The sequence below is a fragment of the Protopterus annectens genome, chromosome 4.part1 (assembly GCF_019279795.1).
Source record: "Protopterus annectens isolate FY-2018-M chromosome 4.part1, PAN1.0, whole genome shotgun sequence".
Taxonomy (NCBI): domain Eukaryota; kingdom Metazoa; phylum Chordata; order Ceratodontiformes; family Protopteridae; genus Protopterus; species Protopterus annectens.
In genome coordinates, this window is record NC_056734.1 from 237,803,755 (window position 1) to 237,823,274 (window position 19,520).

Consider the following 19,520-nt stretch of genomic DNA (forward strand, 5'->3'; position numbering starts at 1 on the left):
GGATCTGGGCAGAAAGTATTGAAGATTCACCATCCCTCTCATATTCATCTGTCAAGGAATCCTCAAGAACTGAGGAAAATTACTTATCTCCCCTCCCCCGAAATTCCATTCATTCTCAACAGGTTTTAAAGCTTGCAACAAACCTTACCCAAGGTAATAAATTCTCTATCAACAGAAAAGACATTCTGAGGAAGATAAATATTTACTCTTTGTTTCTTCATTCTAGGGATATCGCTAGGAAGGGACCAACTTGAGGATGATACCCTATCTTGAGCAACAGGTATGTTCACTATCTGCTGAATCTGTCCTTTTCAAGGAAAGTTGCTCTCCCACATCCACTAAGGACAACTGAACAGATGAAGAGGATATGGCAACCCCCCATGGTGGTTGAAAGGACCACACCAGTGGCATCATGAGAAAAAAGTGAGTTGTCTGAGGAGCAACAAATAGCCACATCAGAGTCACCCAGCTGGAGCTGATGCACTAACACAGCCTGTGATATCAGCAAGGGTTCCTTAACTTTATTTTGTCTTTCTTCTATCCAGTAGGAGAAGGGATCAAGGAACCAGTATGGTGTTCCATGTCCTTGCTGAGAAAGAAGTCTGAAACCACTGTGAAGAATGCTGAAAGGAGTCAAAGAAGTCAAAAGGCAGTTGTCGCTGAACTGCACACAAGCTCAAAACATGCTAAAACCTCATACAATTCCTTAGTTCCGCAAAACATAACAGAATAGTAACATACCAGCAAAGATTTGCAACAAAATAGTGCCCCATGTACAATTAAACAGTTCCTGCTTAAAACAGCTGCCAGATGGGATATTGCAGATAAAATAGTATACACACTTAAAATGCCAAAATTCTTAAAGAGACCGAAATACTTTTTTTTTACTCTTGTTACTGTTGTTGTCAAAAACAAAATGTGTGAAAAGGACTACCCAAATGCGACCTATCTGCCCTGAAATGGAAGACAGCAATTTATTGACAATCCACTGAAGCTGAGGAGAAGGAGTCTGCTTAGAGACAGTATGACGATCTCCCTTTACCCCTAGCCAGTAATCCAGGCGTTCCAATCCTTACCACTGATACCAGTGAGAGGCAGTCACTAAAAACTGGAATGGATTTACACAATATTTCAAAAGCAGCTCTCTGCATCAAGCACATTTTCCCTCAAGAGCACACAGGGAACCTGCTCCAGACCTGGGACTAGCTTCTCTCTTTTTTCAGCTTATAAACAGGACTCACCTTGGACCACTGTTTCCCAGTTCCAAGTATCTGACATGGACACACACACACACACACACACACACACACACACACACACACACACACACACACACACACGCACACACACACACATATGGACATCTGGGAAAGGCTGGCACAGATTCACCAGCTGTGTCCCCTCTCTCCATACTATAAAGTAGATTGCTGCAACCAGTCGAATACTCTAAGGCTCTCACAAAAGGTAACTAATTATATTGTGTCAAATTAATACTGATATACATGGTAGAGTGTGACAGAAGCAGTAAGGCTTATCGGAGTTGCCACAGTGCCATTAAAATAAGCACAAGTACTCTTGAGATATTAAAAGTGTTCTCTAAAAGGCCAACCACAATGAAAAGGTATAAAAATATTTAATAATGGAAAATAAAATAGAAAACAGGAGAATACTTAATATTTAGTTACAATAAACATCAGAGTTTCAGTCACAGGGAATATAAAATTAAAACAGTTGGAGAGAATCTCACATATGCAGAAAAAAGAAAATAATCTAAATCTCACTGTATTATTCCTAACTGAACTAAAGAGAAACCATCCCTAGTTAACTCACTTAGTATCGCAAGGCAAGATGTACTACTGAGATACTCACCTCCATAAGGCAAGATGGGATACCACACACTAATTGAATTGACTCAACAACTAACACTTGAACAACAACTGAACTGAGATAACTGACATAGACCTGTTATATCAGGTTTCAAAGAAAAACAAAAACAAACTGCTGCTGCCACAGGTCCGTCCTTTACCTGATTATAAAATGAGGTCACTTCTAGTCACCTGACTCTGGCACAATACACATTCCGAACTCTGTTAAGCAACTTTTACAAATACATTTTTAATACAAACATCTGTACAAATCGATATGACAGCCAAATAACACAAGACCATCCACAAAACTTCAGCCAGTCATGCTGTCTCACTTCTCCCTGGTACAGCTGGCAATACCTCACATCACATCTGGCAAGAAAGTACTTTAGTATTTTGGTACCCTGACTGCTGTTTTCTCCATACAGGATCTCAAGACACAGCAGCCTCTGCACAAGGGCGGGGGAGTGAAAGCTTTTGGAAGACTGGTTGTAATTATAATATAATTCTTATAGCTAAATGTAGTGCAGCAATGATTTATGATGAACATCTAAACAATTATCAGCAGATAAATAAGATAGATAATAGAAGATAAATATTCCAATGTATACCTCACCTCTGGAAAAAAACTTCCACTACCTATTAAACAGAGTAACATCTTTGCCACCATAAATAATTGGATGGACAGCCTTAAATTCTTCCCAAGTTTATCTTGCCTTGCCCTCATTGAGGCTGTTGGCAACTTCTGAATAGGTGTTTTTAGCTGGGCCTGTAATGGTCTATAGACTTATTACCAAGTATTCACCAAATAACCAATGATCTATATTTGTGAGAGATATGTGTTGTAAGAAACACTGTTAAACTTTCATACACAGTTGAAAATTAAGATTTCTGATTGGTATTGTAATCTTTATGAATACTTCTACAGATACAGTTGTGAGGGGAAAAATAAACATGAAATCAATGTCTACATAACTTTAGCTGCCATGTACTTACCACAAGGAAGCAGGCCCCCAACATTACTGCTTTCATTTTTACACTGAGGTCCATTGGAAACTGGATACCAAAATTGTCAGCATCAGTGAATGCTTCCTTAACAAAGCCAGTCCACTGCTTAGTTATTTTTCCAACTACTGATGTTTCATCAAGAGATTTTACCTGCATATTAACAAATTAATAAGACATAGGTACAGAAGCCAACGTTAACTAAACTGTGCAATTTAGATTTACACTGTGCAAGAGCAAGCTTCTATCAAGTACAGCTGACATAACACCATTGACATGTTAATAAGACAGTGGCATGGCACAGTGGAGTTCCCTCCGTAAATACATCTCTTTAAGTTGATGTCACCAACAGTTTCAATAGGTGGACTGTTTATAAGTTAAACATATTCATTTTAATGTCAGTGGTTTATTTATCAGCTTCTTTTGCTGGATTCAACTCAGAGGCATGTGGGTGTTCATAAGATTTAGTCCTTTTGTCATATTCTTCATTTCACTCCTCATTAAATGCCTCTTGCAGTCAACTAAATACAACTATTTGCAAAATAAAACTTGTTACCTCAGATTCCACTCTGCTTCTGTTAATCCTTTGTTGATATCCTATAGCTGCTTTTTTAATTCACAGACTTCCTGCCTATAAATGCTAGGTGACACCTCCTACATATGCTCTTTACATGTCTCTTTATTATGTAATGCTGCCCATTAATATCACATATGGTGGAGTAGCTGGTCTCTGTGTTATAATTACAGGCAACATCTCACCTAATTAATTTTATTTAGACGTAATAACATCCCTATAACATGTTCATCCTATTGACATCAGCAGTTACTTAGATCTTTGCAGGGTCAAGCTATTAGAAAGATGTATGAATTATAAATATGTAAACATTGTTCAATATAGTTAAACAGAGGCCCTGAATCATAATGGCACAGCAGGTAGTGTTGTCACTTCATTGCAAGAGGTTTTCTGGTTCAATTCTCAGTTGGAGTGCCTTCTGTGTGGAGTCTGCAAACCCTCCCTGTGTTGGAGTGGCTTCTCCAGGTAATCCAGTTTCCTTCCACATTCCAAAGAAATGTAGTAGATGGACTGGTTACCAAACTGGCCATAGATGTAATTGTGCTGGTGTATTGTGTGCTATGAAAGAGAAACCAATCTACCCTGTGGTGTGAAGAATGGCTCTAGATGATTGCCATTGTTTATGTGACACTCCAATCCCATGAGCTAGTATGGTGAAAAGGGGTTGTGGATGGAGAGGATCATTATATCATCAGTTCCTACTCTTTATCTAGATCTTTACTGTAAACTATTAATTATTTGCTGATAGATTGTTACTCCTATACCTTCATGAACTCAGAAATGGACATATAAACACAAACTTAATTAATCACATGCAACTGCAAATATATAATCATCTAAAGTATTTATTCAAATGTACTGTCTCAGTCTAACTTCAGTTCTTTCTCTTTAATGTAGCTGCTTATTTTTATATAGTACTTTTTTTTTTCTGTTGGTCTGTTAATGCTGTGTTCTGCACTGAACCTACTTGCTGTTTTGCACCTTTGACTTGGATCATGGCTAACAAGGGCCCATAGACCAGTTTATTTACTAAGTTAAAAAACAAAAGAACAGTTAAACAAAAAGACTTGTGCTCCATTGAAAACTAGTTTGAATCTTATACCTGAGACTCCAGCACACCATGACCCTGAATTGTATAAATTAGGTCTTGAAGATGGATGGATGGCATGCATGTGTGGAAGGATGGATGGATGTTGTGATAAAAGAGGTGTTGCCAGCACAGGTAGCTGGAATTTTGTAAATTATTATATGTAATTTGTGAATATCGAACTGATTTATATGAGATGCCTATGTTACAAATGTATTAGAACTGTGGGTCATACAAAATGCTGGTGTTACAAATGTATTAGAACTGCATGTCATGTGTATATCAAACTGCTTTGTACAGATGTTTGTGTTGAAAAGCTCTTGTGTTTGAAATGCATCAGCAATGTACCCTGCTGAAGGGAACAGAAATGTACATACACTATTGTAACTGTTTAAGTGTATGTACTACTCTGAAAGCATGGAAGAATGCAATTGTTTTATGACTTCCAGCACCTGCCAAAGATCTGAACAAAAGCCCTTGTGTGCATATATTTTTACAGGCAGGTGCTAAGTCCTGCAGGCTTCCAGCAATGGGGAGTTTGCCTGGGAACTAGAAGGCAGATGACCAAAAATGATGTCATTTTGCAAGCTATCTCAGCAGTAATATTTTAGATACTATTTTGAGAAGTCTCTTAGTGAGGCAGAGCATTTGATATGCTGTCTTGGATCTGACACCAAGAAGACCCATTCACCACATTGTCTGCCTTGCTCTAGTAAGTAAGCTACTAGGGAATAGTATAATTCTCTTAGATTCAATCAGAAATATAGTGTAACTTAATTTAGATATTGGGCTGGATTCACGAAGGCTTGCACGGAGTCTTAGAGTAGAGTAAGACTCCATGCAGCCAACATGTCCGCCGAGCGATCCAGGAACAGCCGGTAGAGGCGTGCAACTGAGATCTCTAAACTAGTCCTACACGGACAGGGCTGGGATATGCAAATTACCTCAATTGCAGGCGAAAGCTATGCAAATGAGGTAAATTTGCAATCCAGGAAACCCAAACCTATCCGATTAGGAGTATTGTTACTTGCAGAAACGTACTCAGTTGATAACTGAGTATGGTTCTGCAAATAGCAAAACGGAGCCGTGTCAGCTAGAAATAAAACATGAATGTACAGGAGGAAGCATGCCAATGGCCAAAAATATGGCCATTGGCAACAGGAAGGGATGCAAATTAAAAATAAAATAACTTTTTTTTTTTATCCCGATCTCCGGGGTTTAACCGTAGCACAGGGCTGCGCAAACGCACTGCGCCCTAAAAGCAGAAAATTAATAATTACGATCCACAAATGTGGATTTTATAGCTAAAAAGAATTTACAATGCAAGAGAATGGCAGGCTGAAGACAACATGGCCACCGAGTAGAGGTTGCTAAGGGGGGAAGCTCAGTCTAAGAGATGTAACTAAGCATTAGTAGGCAATCCTATGCAAATGAGAGTTAGGATAGTGAATCGCAAGTTTACATAGCAAATGAGCACAGTCAGTGGAGTGTAGGAGTAGGATAAGGGGTGCAACAGAGTAGAAGATAGGTGACATCATGAGTGGAGTATGTATGAAAGGAGTGAAGATCATTGGAGCAGAGTGTCATGTGTCAGCTTACGTTCACATAATAGTGAAAGAGGTGTGTCAACAGGTAGGCCAGGTAAAGTCAAGAAATCAAAGGTGTATGCCGTGGATAACAACAAAGTTTCTTGCTGAGCGCGCATGCGCGCGTGTGCGCACCAGTAAACCCGAGTAAGACAGTGTGTGCGCATGTAACCGTGTGTATGCGCATGTAGGCTTGAGTAAGCATAAGTAAGGCTGTGTAAACAGTTGTAAGCACGTTTGCACTGGTGTGTGTGCGTTTTAACAAGAAGAAGCAAGGTTTAGTCCATGTAAGCATGTGTGCGCGCATGTTGGCTGCTGTGCGCGTGTTTGCGCTTGTGTGCGCGGCGCTCCCCCCCCCGAGGAAGTAGAAAGGAAAAAGGATGCACACCAAATAGTGGGAAGTTACCAGGGAGTACGAGCAGAGCTAGCAGGTGAAAACAATCAGAACAGGCAATTACCCAGGCAGAACACAAGCCCAGCCCAGCACTTAAAACTCTGCAAACAACAGTCCATTATGTTTCTCTTAAGAGACACTGCAACACTGCAGTAAGCTAATAGAAGTGAAAACTGAAAAAGCTTCACTGAGACAAAAAATGTTAGGGGCTGCCATTGCTGTTATAAGGCGACATATGCAACATGCTGAGGGTGGTGATAATGCAAATGCTGCTGGACAACCCGCAGTGAGGAGACGGAGAAGAGTGTACAGGCCCAGGGTTACCTACCAGGGGCTACATGAGCTGGAGATAGTGGAGTGCAATAGAGTGGACAGAGACCTCTTGCAGCAAATTGTTGAGCTGTGCAGGCCATGCCTCACACACAGAACCAACAGAGGGGAACCCATCCCAGTGGAAACTAAGGTATGTGTTGGCCTAAGAATATTAGCAACAGGTACCTTCCAGAGACCAACTGGTGATATGATGGGGATATCACAGGCATCAGCATCCAGGGTACTGCACCAGTTCCTGGATGCCATGTCAGCACATGTCGGGGATCATGTATATTTCCCCAATTCCCGTGAGGAATTAGCTAGCAATATGCGTCTCTTCCAGCAAATAGCAGAATACCCTGAGGTAGTGGGTGCAATAGACTGCACGCACATACACATCAAAGCACCAGCCGGTGAGTGGGGTAGGGTCTACTTCAACCACAAGGGCTTCCCCTCCATCAACGGCCAGGTCGTGTGTGATGCCCAGGGCATAATACTGAATGTGTGTGCTGGCTGCGCTGGAAGCTACCATGATTCCCATATCTGGCATCTGACGCAGCTGTACCAGGCATTTGCCAATGGGGACATCCCACATGGTCACCTAGTGGGGGATGCTGGCTATGCACTGGAGCCGTGGCTGATGACACCCATCAGAAACGCACACACACCTGAACAGGAACGCCATAATGAGGCACACGCACAAACACGAAATGTAATCAAGCGTGTGTTTGGGCTGCTCAAGTCAGGGTTCTGGTGCCTGGACACATCTGGTGGAGCCTTGCAGTACTCACCAACTACATGTACCCAAATTGTCATGGTATGTGCTATGCTACATAATATGATCCTGTGAAAACAGCTGCAGCAGGACCAGCATAGGCCTGGGCCAAACAGCCCCCCACCATTGCCAAGGCCATCACAGGCAGAGCGTAACTCGGCGGAGCAACAACCTGAGCCTGCCCCAGTAGGCAGAAGGAGGCGTGCCCAGTATGCTTTGGCCTTGGCAAAGAGGCAATGCATAGCACATACACTGGCTCAGTAGGAACTCTGGAAATGATACCTCTCTCTGACCAGCACATATAGTAAAAGGGATGCCTACGTTGACACTACCTGCTTTCAAACATGTATAGGGAGTGTAGTATGTGCATCTGACATAGGCAGCCCTGCATCAACACCTGAGGCATGATTGCCATGTGTTAAGCAATATAAAGCAGTGCTAAACAGCATTTACCATCATGAAGTATATGTAAACAAAATCGCACACACCAACTACTACAAATGTGGTCAATGTAGAGTAATATTGGCCAATGTCCAGGAATGAGGGTTAATATTGAGCAATGTTGGACAAGCTGGGTCTAGGTAGGGCATAGCTGAACAAAAGCCAACATACTCATATTTGCTCTACTGGCCCCTAAGCAGTCTGGTCTGCTCAGTATGAAAATATAAGCAGTGATGGGCCTCAAACCCAGGATACTGTGCACTACAGTCATAGTACTGAACCACTAAACCATGACAGCATTGTAGTGGTTAGCCTGTATGAAGAAATGTCGATAAGTCTATGCAAAGTATTTCATGGAAACCCTGCAGGCACAGCATAATCCCTGTCGAATTATGACACAAAGGTGAGTCTTGCAGTAAGAATAGAACCTGACTTTCAACACACACAGTACAAATGTTAATACTGGACATGTAGACATACATCAACAAATGTAGTGGATCTCAGACAGCAACATACTGAAAGGTCACACTGGGCATGCTCACACACTTGAATACATGAGACAAATGTCAGGCAACAGAACACTGACAGTCTGAACTGGGCATGCTCACACACTTAGGCCATGTTGGAGTACAGCATTAGGCCACATATAGCAGGCAGTTGCATGTGTTAACCCACAAACCTCTCACTACCCAGCAATCTGCCCTGTGCACACACTGATATGACAACAGACACGTAAATAATATAGTGGAACCCTGCCTTAAGCAAATATGTTCTGCAGATACCTAAGCGGTTCATAGAAAGTGTGAAAGCAAAGATGATTAAAAACCTGCAAACAGTATCAGCAATAAACATTGTGCATCATGAAAATTATCATAGGTTCAGAGGTTGATACTAGGCTATCTGCCCTAGGGCATGTACAAGCATAGCCAGAGTGTGCTTGGCTTCTGCAACCCAGTCTAATCAGAACACTGTGCCTCTGAATAGTAGGTCACACAAGATAGCCCATTCATGTTGAGTGTATTTTGCCTCTGTCTAGCAGGGACCCAGAAGATATCCCATGGGTAAACATGTGATCACCCATCCACATGTCAAGATGTCACCTGTAGGTGGTCAGTGGGTGGCTCTGCCTATGCAAAACCGGGACTACACTCCAGAGTGAGTGGAGGCTTTCTGATAATAATCTGTCCCCTCAGCATGTCCTTTTAACATCAGTGCTGAGGTATATGTCCCTGGAGTGTGTAGCTCCAAGGGAGTCGGATATCCTGAGGTGGAGCATGTCCAGTAAGTCTGGGTCAGATATTGCCTGCAACTACAGGCACACAACACATCGTTGTAGGTGGTAAGTGACTGAGCATAGCTGGAGTTACTGTATTGGAACTGTGCAGGGCATCTGTGCCTTACTTACCACTGACCCAGGGTCTCTGAAGGATACCACCGTGGTTTGGAGGAGTGTGACGTTTTCCTATGGGAAGTTCACCAACATTACCCAAGAAGGGTGTGGGGATGGGATATGGATGTCCAGTGAGATAAAGTATGTTCTGCCCTTAGCAATGAGGGGTATATCGCAGGTGTGGCACACAGAGTCCCCATGTCAGTGATGATCATGTCCAATATGTTGTCCCCTTGTGTGGGTGTGGTGACCGGTTGTGCCATAGCATATGAGTGTAGAAATAGTAGCAACTGTTGGTCGAGGGTGTTGTGGCCTGAGTACTATCCACAGTCAATGTGTGGGTATTTGATGTCACCCAATATAATGGTGTTTGGGTAGACCTTCATATTGTCCAATGTTCCCAGGAAAGCTGAGTGGTGTTGCTGAGTTGGGGAGTGTGGTATGTAGCAGGCAACAAACCAAAAGGCCGATTTGCACAATGTTAGGTGCATATGTATGGTCTGTGACGTTTTGTGCAGTGCTACCAACCCGGAGGTATGTGTATCTGTGATGTATATGGATACACCCCCTAATTGTGTTGGCCATTCCGAGTTATGTGGTCAGAAAGCATGGTACGAAACACAACCTGGTAGTGCTGGTGTGCATGTGGGAGCCTGAACCATGTGTATAGTTAGTGCACAGATATTGCTATCCTCCATACTGAGGAGATCCCTGAGTGGGTGCAATTTGAGGGTAATACATCAGGTGTTGAGCAGCATTACCCTCAGTGTTGTGTACTCTGTAATGGTGGTTCTGTCCTTTGAGCCCCGCTTAAATAAGGCACTATGGTGGCAGCAAGTACCCTAGCCAGTATTCAAAGGTCCAAGGGTGACAAGTGCAAGCTATCCATAGGGAAGCTAAGTGGCATGTCAAGCATGTCACCCCAGGGTGACAGACACTGTATCCCCTTTGAATAACACCAATATGTTAGCCAACTGTTAAACGTGATCAGTGTGTTGGTATACTGTGACATCATACTTGGTGAGTGTAAGATGCTAGACAAGGTCAGGGTAATACTGGGCTGGGCTACATGATCACAGAGTTCCTCTATGTTTCAGGTCATGTGGTCCAGGGAGGAACATCTGAGGTTGTACGCACCAGCTCGGGCAATGATGGAGCCAGTCCTGGACTTGCTTTGGAGTAAACTGAGTGCATGTGTTATGTGGCGGATCCTGGCACCTGAGAGACAGCTCAAAGTGACTATTCCCTTGTTTGGCCTGGTGAGTGGGATGACAGTGTGTTTGACATTAAGTGTCACCTATAACAAGTGTATCAGGTGTGTTGTTTAGCCCAAAGGGCAGTGACTGTGTGGCACACTGACATTGTGAACTGTGTGACATGTGGGCATTGTAGTGGGGTAGCAGTTGTATGTGTGCCTGCTGTGGAGGTCTCTGCTGCTTAGGCAGAGTGTATGTAGAGCCTCCGAATATGGGTAATAATGTGGTTTGTGTGCTGTCACTATCGGTGCATGTGAGACTGATATGTGGTGTGTGTGGTCACCCTCACCACCTGATAGACTATGCCAGTCATGGGTCGAGAGAGCTCAGCGTCCTGTATGTCAATATTGTTACATCTCCCACATATATGTGAATGTGATGTGAGGAGGAGAGGGTCGTCTGTGTACATGAGCCAGATGTGAAATTGTGTCATAACCACAATATTCACTAGCTGGACTGGAGAGTACACATTAAACCGACCCCTGGACATGCCAGTGTATTATGATGACATACTCTTTAGCCTGAGCACAAAGGATCAGTAGGGTGTTAAGTGTGTAAAAGAGTATAACCGGGATTAGTGCTCAGGTTTGTTGGTGTTTTGTAAAGAGTGGCTGAGAAGGAGTCCAGACTGAGAATCATGACATGTCCTTCAGCTATGTAATAAATAGTAATGTACACACATATATGTGCTGAGTCTGGGACAACTGTACCTTACTGACCTTGCCAACATCCTATCAGACAGTTCCATGTATACATACCCACCTCCCACAGACGATGGTCCCTGACATCATACCAGGAGATATCACGTGTAGAATGGCTGAACAGCTCCCCCCAAAGCCAAAAGCATGGCAGCAATTGGATTACATTGTTTCCCAATATGTGTCATGCATGCACTACAGAGCAAACAGACCCTGCACCTGAACAGTCTGTTGAGCCTCACCCACTCCACAGGACCTGGAACCATCAAATGTGTTACAGCAACATAAGGCACTCCCCACATTTGTGGGTGCACAACACACCATGGGAAGTATAGTCAAGTAAGCCTATAAAGTCTGATCTGCAAGGCCATGGAGTGCATCATGGCAGACATGATAAACAGAGCTATTGGAAACCGACAAACACACAACCCTACCAACTGTGGTATGTTCATGTGCAGATCATGGTTCCCAAGCACGCTACACCGTCTGCAAGGCAGCCACCCAGGACATACATCATGGAACAGAGCTACACATGTCCCACATACACTTTGAACAGCTCTTCATCAACATCACAGACACATGTTGTATCCACAAAATCAACAATTTGTGCATAGATATGTGTTGACATATGGAGGGATGTCAATGTGTCCACAGATAGATCACACAAGGTGAGACTCATGGGGTCCTGTACAAGCTGTTGATACCTGCCAACCTACATGGATCATTCCTGGGATTGCAAAACAATGTGTACACACATTACCATGTCCAGTCTGATGATGTTATCATCCTACAAATATACCAGGAGAACAGAAATCACCCAGTAAAGCATATAGCATGCCGTGTTAATGTGTATCTCTCTAGTATCATAACATAGTTAGGTAGGGGTTTGAGTCCTGCAAATACTAAGTATGTGTGTGGTTTCCTTTGAGAGGAGTAGCCTTTTTGGAGACTGGGAAAACACATTAAAAGAGGTACATCCCTCTTTGGAAAGTCCGATGATGTCAACATCCTACAAATATTCAAGGAGAACATAAACCACCCAGTAATGCATATAGCGCGCCGTGTTAATGCATATCTCTCTAGTATCATAACATAGTTAGATAGGGGTTTGAGCCCTGCAAACGCCAAGTGTGTGTGTGGGGGGTGGATGTGTGTGGCTTTCTTTGAAAGGAGTAGCCTTTTTGGAGCCTGAGAAAACACATTAAAAGAGGTACATCCCTCTTTGGAAAGTCGGATGATGTCAGCATCCTACAAATATTCAAGGAGAACATAAACCACCCAGTAATGCATATAGCGCACCATGTTAATGAGTATCTCTCTAGTATCATAACATAGATAAGTAGGGGTTTGAGTCCTGCAAACGCCAAGTGTGTGTGTGTGTGTGTGTGTGTATGTGTGTGCCACAGGTGGTCAATGCAGTGTGGGTTTTGCTTTTACTACAGTATGAAAATCCAAAAGTCACAAAAGACTGAACACTGCTGGAGTCAAACACCTTCTGTTTATTTAAAACACCAAACACATAAAAGATGAGCGCTTTCGGGCCTCTGCCCTTCATCAGATAAAGCTTCTCACATAGTCCAAACAATTTAAAATACATGTTAACCAATGAAATTCAGTTAAAAATCAATGAAAAACCCGCCTATTATTAAGGGCGGGTTTCATGGGAATGACTTCATTAAGCCCAGGACTCCTATGTGCCATAAGTTCAACAATCCATTTTGATTCAGCTAGTTCAGTCAGCTGTTTAATGTCACCCCCTCTTTTACTCAATCTCACATTCACTATCACTCTGAATTTAAAACCATGTAAAGGATGGGCTTCCAGGTGTCTAAATAGTGCATTGTGCGTATCCCCATTCCTAATAGAAGAGAGGTGCTGTAGGATCCTGACCTTAAAACATACAGTTAGTCTTGCCTACATAAAAACTGGTGCAGGAATGACACTCTGCCAAATAAACCACATTAGTGGTTCTGCAGGTGGCTCTCCCTTTCAGATTGAATGTCCTTCCTGTGACCGGATGTATAAAGACACTACTTTTGTCTATATGGTTGCAGGCTTTGCAGGACCCACAAGGGAAAGTACCCTGTTTGTTTGTGGGTAAACCAGCATTATTGTCGATCTGGTATCATTGCACAACAGTTCCTTCAAATTTCTATTCCTTTTATAACTAAAACTAGGTTTATCACCAATGATGTTTTCAAACTCATATCACTAGTCAAGATGTTCCAATTCCTTGAATGAGTTTACATATATCACCAACATTGCTGCCATAAGTCAACATTAGCCTAAAATCTTTATTAACCATTCTTTTGTATCCACCATCTGTGTGGGTCAATGTGTTCTAGCCATGGTTTATACCTATCCTTCCTGTGCCTTTTGCTAACATCCACCTTTTTATTAACCACCTGTCTATTGTAACCCCTGGTGTAAAACATTCCTTCAGAGTGTCAACCTCTTGTTCAAACATGTCATCTGCCTTGCTTATTCTGGAAATCCTGGCTACTTGCCCTGCACTATGTTGGAAAAATGTGTCGTGGATGCATGCTGTCATAGGAAAGCAGAGTGTTTTCAACATTCTTTACTGTATAAACCAGATGAAAAGCCTTCCTGAGTCAAGCATACCCTGACATCCAGAAAATCAACCTGTGTACATGAACTGTGAACAGTAAATTTCAGAAAGAGGTGGTGGTATGTAGGTATGATACAAAATCCGCTAAGGAACTGTCATTGCCTCTCCAAAGAATAAAAATATCATCTACAAAACGCATATACAGTATGATATAGTCTTTCCACATCAAGTTGTTCAACACCTTGTTTCTTTCCCAATAAGATAGAACAAGGTTTGCATATGTGTTGGCACAGGGGTGCCATGGCTACCCTGTGCTTACACTTGTTCCAATCCAAAAGATATTGTTCTCCAACACCAGACTAAGCAAACCCACTATGGCTTCTATCTTCCGTGTGGTAGCACCCAGTTCAAGCAACAACTCTGAAATGGCATTTATGCCATATCCATTTCCTATAACAGTAAACAAACTCTGTATGTCCATGGTTACCATAAGTAACCTATCATCAAAAGCACCTGTATAAGCCCTAAAGACTTCAAAATGACCTGTGTCTTTTAATACATTATCCAATTTACTTAAATAGGGTCTCAACTCGCTCTCCAACCAAATGGAGATGTTTTCCGTCACCCACCCCCTTCCTGACACTATAGGTCTGAGGGGTGGGTCAGTCTCTGACTTGTGTATTTTTGGAAGAGCTTTAAATACAGGTGTCACTGGTTTATCTATCCATAGAAATTTAAATAGATCTTCACCTATCAGATTACTGTGCAGAAACTGATGTAAACCGTTGTGTACCCTATCTATCACTCCTTTCACACCCAAAGGGTTTATCGGAATATATGTGTTGTCATCCTGTAGTAACTCTCGTAACTTACGAATATAATGTTCTCGAACTTACGTATATAATGAAGTTATAATGGACCTAATGGTCTTTTGTCGTAATTTAGCATTGAAACAGATTTTTGGAGTGAATGAAGTGAGTGTTCATGCGTTAAGACAGCCAAGCAGTTTTGTCCCCCCTTTTTCACCAGCTATGAATTTATTTATTAATGCATGCGAACAAGATCTGATACGATATTTTCAGATGGAGACACATAGTAAGTTTTATAATCTAACATCTACACAAAGGAAAGTATTATATAATCTTGGTAACAATGCAGACCTAACCATTAGAATGGCGGACAAGGGGGGTGCTGTAGTAGTCCTAGACACCCCTTGGTATGACCGTAAGTTACGAGAGTTACTACAAGATGACAACACATATATTCCGATAAACCCTTTGGGTGTGAAAGGAGTGATAGATAGGGTACACAACGGTTTACATCAGTTTCTGCACAGTAATCTGATAGGTGAAGATCTATTTAAATTTCTATGGATAGATAAACCAGTGACACCTGTATTTAAAGCTCTTCCAAAAATACACAAGTCAGAGACTGACCCACCCCTCAGACCTATAGTGTCAGGAAGGGGGTGGGTGACGGAAAACATCTCCATTTGGTTGGAGAGCGAGTTGAGACCCTATTTAAGTAAATTCAGTAATGTATTAAAAGGCACAGGTCATTTTTTGGAGTCTTTAGGGCTTATACAGGTGCTTTTGATGATAGGTTACTTATGGTAACCATGGACATACAGAGTTTGTTTACTGTTATAGGAAATGGATATGGCATAAATGCCATTTCAGAGTTGTTGCTTGAACTGGTGCTACCACACGGAAGATAGAAGCCATAGTGGGTTTGCTTAGTCTGGTATTGGAGAACAATATCTTTTGGATTGGAACAAGTGTAGGCAAGCACAGGGGTAGCCATGGGCACCCCTGTGCCAACATATGCAAACCTTGTTCTATCTTATTGGGAAAGAAACAAGGTGTTGAACAACTTGATGTGGAAAGACTATATCATACTGTATATGCGTTTTGTAGATGATATTTTATTCTTTGGAGAGGCAATGACAGTTCCTTAGCGGATTTTGTATCATACCTACATACCACCACCTCTTTTCTGAAATTTACTGTTCACAGTTCATGTACACAGGTTGATTTTCTGGATGTCAGGGTATGCTTGACTCAGGAAGGCTTTTCATCTGGTTTATACAGAAAAGAATGTTGAAAACACTCTGCTTTCCTATGACAGCATGCATCCACGACACATTTTTTCCAACATAGTGCAGGGCAAGTAGCCAGGATTTCAGAATAAGCAAGGAAGATGACATGTTTGAACAAGAGGTTGACACTCTGAAGGAATGTTTTACACCAGGGGTTACAATAGACAGGTGGTTAATAAAAGGTGGATGTTAGCAAAAGGCACAGGAAGGATAGGTATAAACCATGGCTAGGGAACACATTGACCCACACAGATGGTGGATACAAAAGAATGGTTAATAAAGATTTTAGGCTAATGTTGACTTATGGCAGCAATGTTGGTGATATATGTAAACTCATTCAAGGGAATTGGAACATCTTGACTAGTGATATGAGTTTGAAAACATCATTGGTGATAAACCTAGTTTTAGTTATAAAAGGAATAGAAATTTGAAGGAACTGTTGTGCAATGATACCAGATCGACCAATAATGCTGGTTTACCCACAAACAAACAGGGTACTTTCCTTGTGGGTCCTGCAAAGCCTGCAACCATATAGACAAAAGTAGTGTCTTTATACATCCGGTCACAGGAAGGACATTCAATCTGAAAGGAGAGCCACCTGCAGAACCACTAATGTGGTTTATTTGGCAGAGTGTCATTCCTGCACCAGTTTTATGTAGGCAAGACTAACTGTATGTTTAAGGTCAGGATCCTACAGCACCTCTCTATTAGGAATGGGGATACGCACAATGCACTATTTAGACACCTGAAGCCCATCCTTTACATGGTTTTAAATTCAGAGTGATAGTGAATGTGAGATTGAGTAAAAGAGGGGTGACATTAAACAGCTGACTGAACTAGCTGAATCAAAATGGATTGTTGAACTTATGGCACATAGGAGTCCTGGGCTCAATGAAGTCATTCCATGAAACCCGCCTAATAATAGGCGGTTTTTCATTGATTTTTAACTGAATTTCATTGGTTAACATGTATTTTAAATTGTTTGGACTATGTGAGAAGCTTTATCTGATGAAGGGCAGAGGCCCGAAAGCACTCATCTTTTATGTGTTTGGTGTTTTAAATAAACAGAAGGTGTTTGACTCCAGCAGTGTTCAGTCTTTTGTGACTTTTGGATTTTCGATTTCACTTCATCTGACTGAACTTTGGTGAGGCACTGAACATTGTTTGTGACTTTTACTACAGTATGACATATGTTTCAAACAGTACGTGCACTGCACACATCGGGTATCTGCGTGTCAAATAAATGTGTACATGTGACCTCAATCACTACATAGGTGTGAAGCCTGCATACGACATGAATACATCTGTAACCTTCGACAGATTGTGCCGCTGCTTCACAAATCATAGGTCACATATGTATGTCTGTGTCAAGCCCGGCCAATGTAGTGATCTGTGGCCAAGGACATCTCTGCCACACACATCCATGACAGGTACTATAGAGTACTGTGAGTGAGGGTAATTGCCGGGGTATATGTCAGACATGTTCATACACAACAACGACTGGCAATAATGGACAGTCATTATAGGTGTACACCAGCCCTGTGGATATGCATGCAGGCCCCTAATGTGTTATGTGAAACACCGAGGGACCCCACAATACCTATGGATATGTGGATATCAAGGGACAAATGACATAACACGTGTCTGTCTGTACACATTGCTATCCAACATGCATGTTGAGGGCTACCACCTATGTGGTACTGTCGGGATAGTATGTATAGTAAATGTGGATGAATATGCCATAGACAGCTTACTGCTATACAGCATGTATTGGACAACAGGTATCTGTCTGTATGATACCCTTGTGTAGGATATGCGTCCCATTCAGGGAATGCACTGTAGGCCAATGCATGCATTTCCAGATGTGACTGGACATATCCCTAGTGTATTTGCATGTACCCAAGAGGGCTATATGCCACACAGGTGTGGTCCCAGGAATGTGTGGCGGTCAATACCACTGGTTACTGTTATTGTATAGTACTGGGAGGATCCAGCTGTTACTGAGTTCCCTACAACCGTGAGTCATTTGTCAGGACATCATCTAATGATTGGTTATAGTCATGCTGTTGAGATGGTGTATACTATATATAAGACCAATGTTGAGCAAAGAATAATCTTTATATCAACACAAAGCTTTCAGGTATTACACCCTTTCTCAATGCTTAATACAGGTTCAATTAAAATGCAATTTAAATAGGAGTCATAAAAATCACATGACATGCAGCCCAACCATCATGTGAACAATTTAAAACAATAATACAATACAAAACTAAAATCACATATATAATAAGAATTCACATATATTAATAAAGAACTATATGTTCACACATTATTTTATCTTTGTGTGCTGTATTTGAACTAAAATAGGTTTTAGGGAAACAGCAGAGTTCAAACCTGGTAGGCTGTCTGCTGAAAGTCTAACAATCCATTCAAACTCTTTAACTTCTAATAAATTTCCCATATCACCTCCCCTAATTGATGAATGAATAACATCAATCACTCTAAACCTAAACTTATGACTAGACCCATATGTATCAATATGTTTAAATAGAGCATTATTTTCACATGCCCTTCTGATCTCAGATTTGTGCTCTATTATACGTTCTTTTAATTGCCTAGTAGTTTTTCCAATATAGAATGAAGAGCAAGCAGTACAGGTTGCTAAATATACCACATTATTGGAATTGCATGTTGCCGATACATCAAACGTATATACTCTACGTGTAACTGGATGCATAAACATACTGATATCAGATGTTTCATACAAAATATCACCACAACAAGTGCAATTACCACATCCAAATGTACCATTTTTCCTAGAAATGCATCGACCATCTTGTTCTATTCTAAAATCTTTATAACATAACATACTTTTTATTGTTTTCATATTCTTATATGCAAAACTAGGTCTATCATCCAAAATGGCCCTGACTTCATTAGATGCCATCAGGACGGTCCAATATTTATTAATGATATTCCTAACTAGATCAGTTAATCTTGTCTTAGTATTATAAGAGGTTACATATCTAAGCTTCCCTTCCTTAATATCATCACGCTGGTTAGTATTCATATAATCATCAGTAGACGAAAATATAGGCTTGCAAGTGGCTAACCTATTCCTTACCACTTTGGTCTTTATATCAGCCAGAATTTCAGGATTATACCCACTACCTAAAAATTCTTGATATGCCTCTTGTAACTGTTTCAAGAAACATGCATCATCTGTATTAAGTCTACTAATTCTACTAAATTGTGCCATAACTATACTTTTAAAAACATGTGGAGCATGCATGCTGGAACCATGCAAATATCTCCCTGCATCAACTTCTTTTTTATGAACACTCATACTTATTACACCATCATGAAAAGCTATATTAACATCCAAAAAACTTATCAAACTACTGGAGAATTCCATTTTAAATTTCAAAAAACTGGTTGTATTATTTAGATAACTTAAATATTCATGTAAA

General features: G+C 41.4%; 1 protein-coding gene across 2 annotated transcripts in view; it reads right to left on the bottom strand.

Moving 5' to 3' along the window:
• The window catches only part of LOC122800826 (phospholipid scramblase 2-like), a 1,997,253-nt gene that overhangs the window by 52,255 nt on the left and 1,925,478 nt on the right, over positions 1-19,520 (bottom strand). For both annotated transcript variants that reach the window (XM_044070115.1, XM_044070114.1), the window contains one exon: positions 2,862-3,023. In XM_044070115.1, coding sequence (XP_043926050.1) covers positions 2,862-3,023 — 162 coding nt within the window. The remainder of the gene's footprint in view (positions 1-2,861; positions 3,024-19,520) is intronic.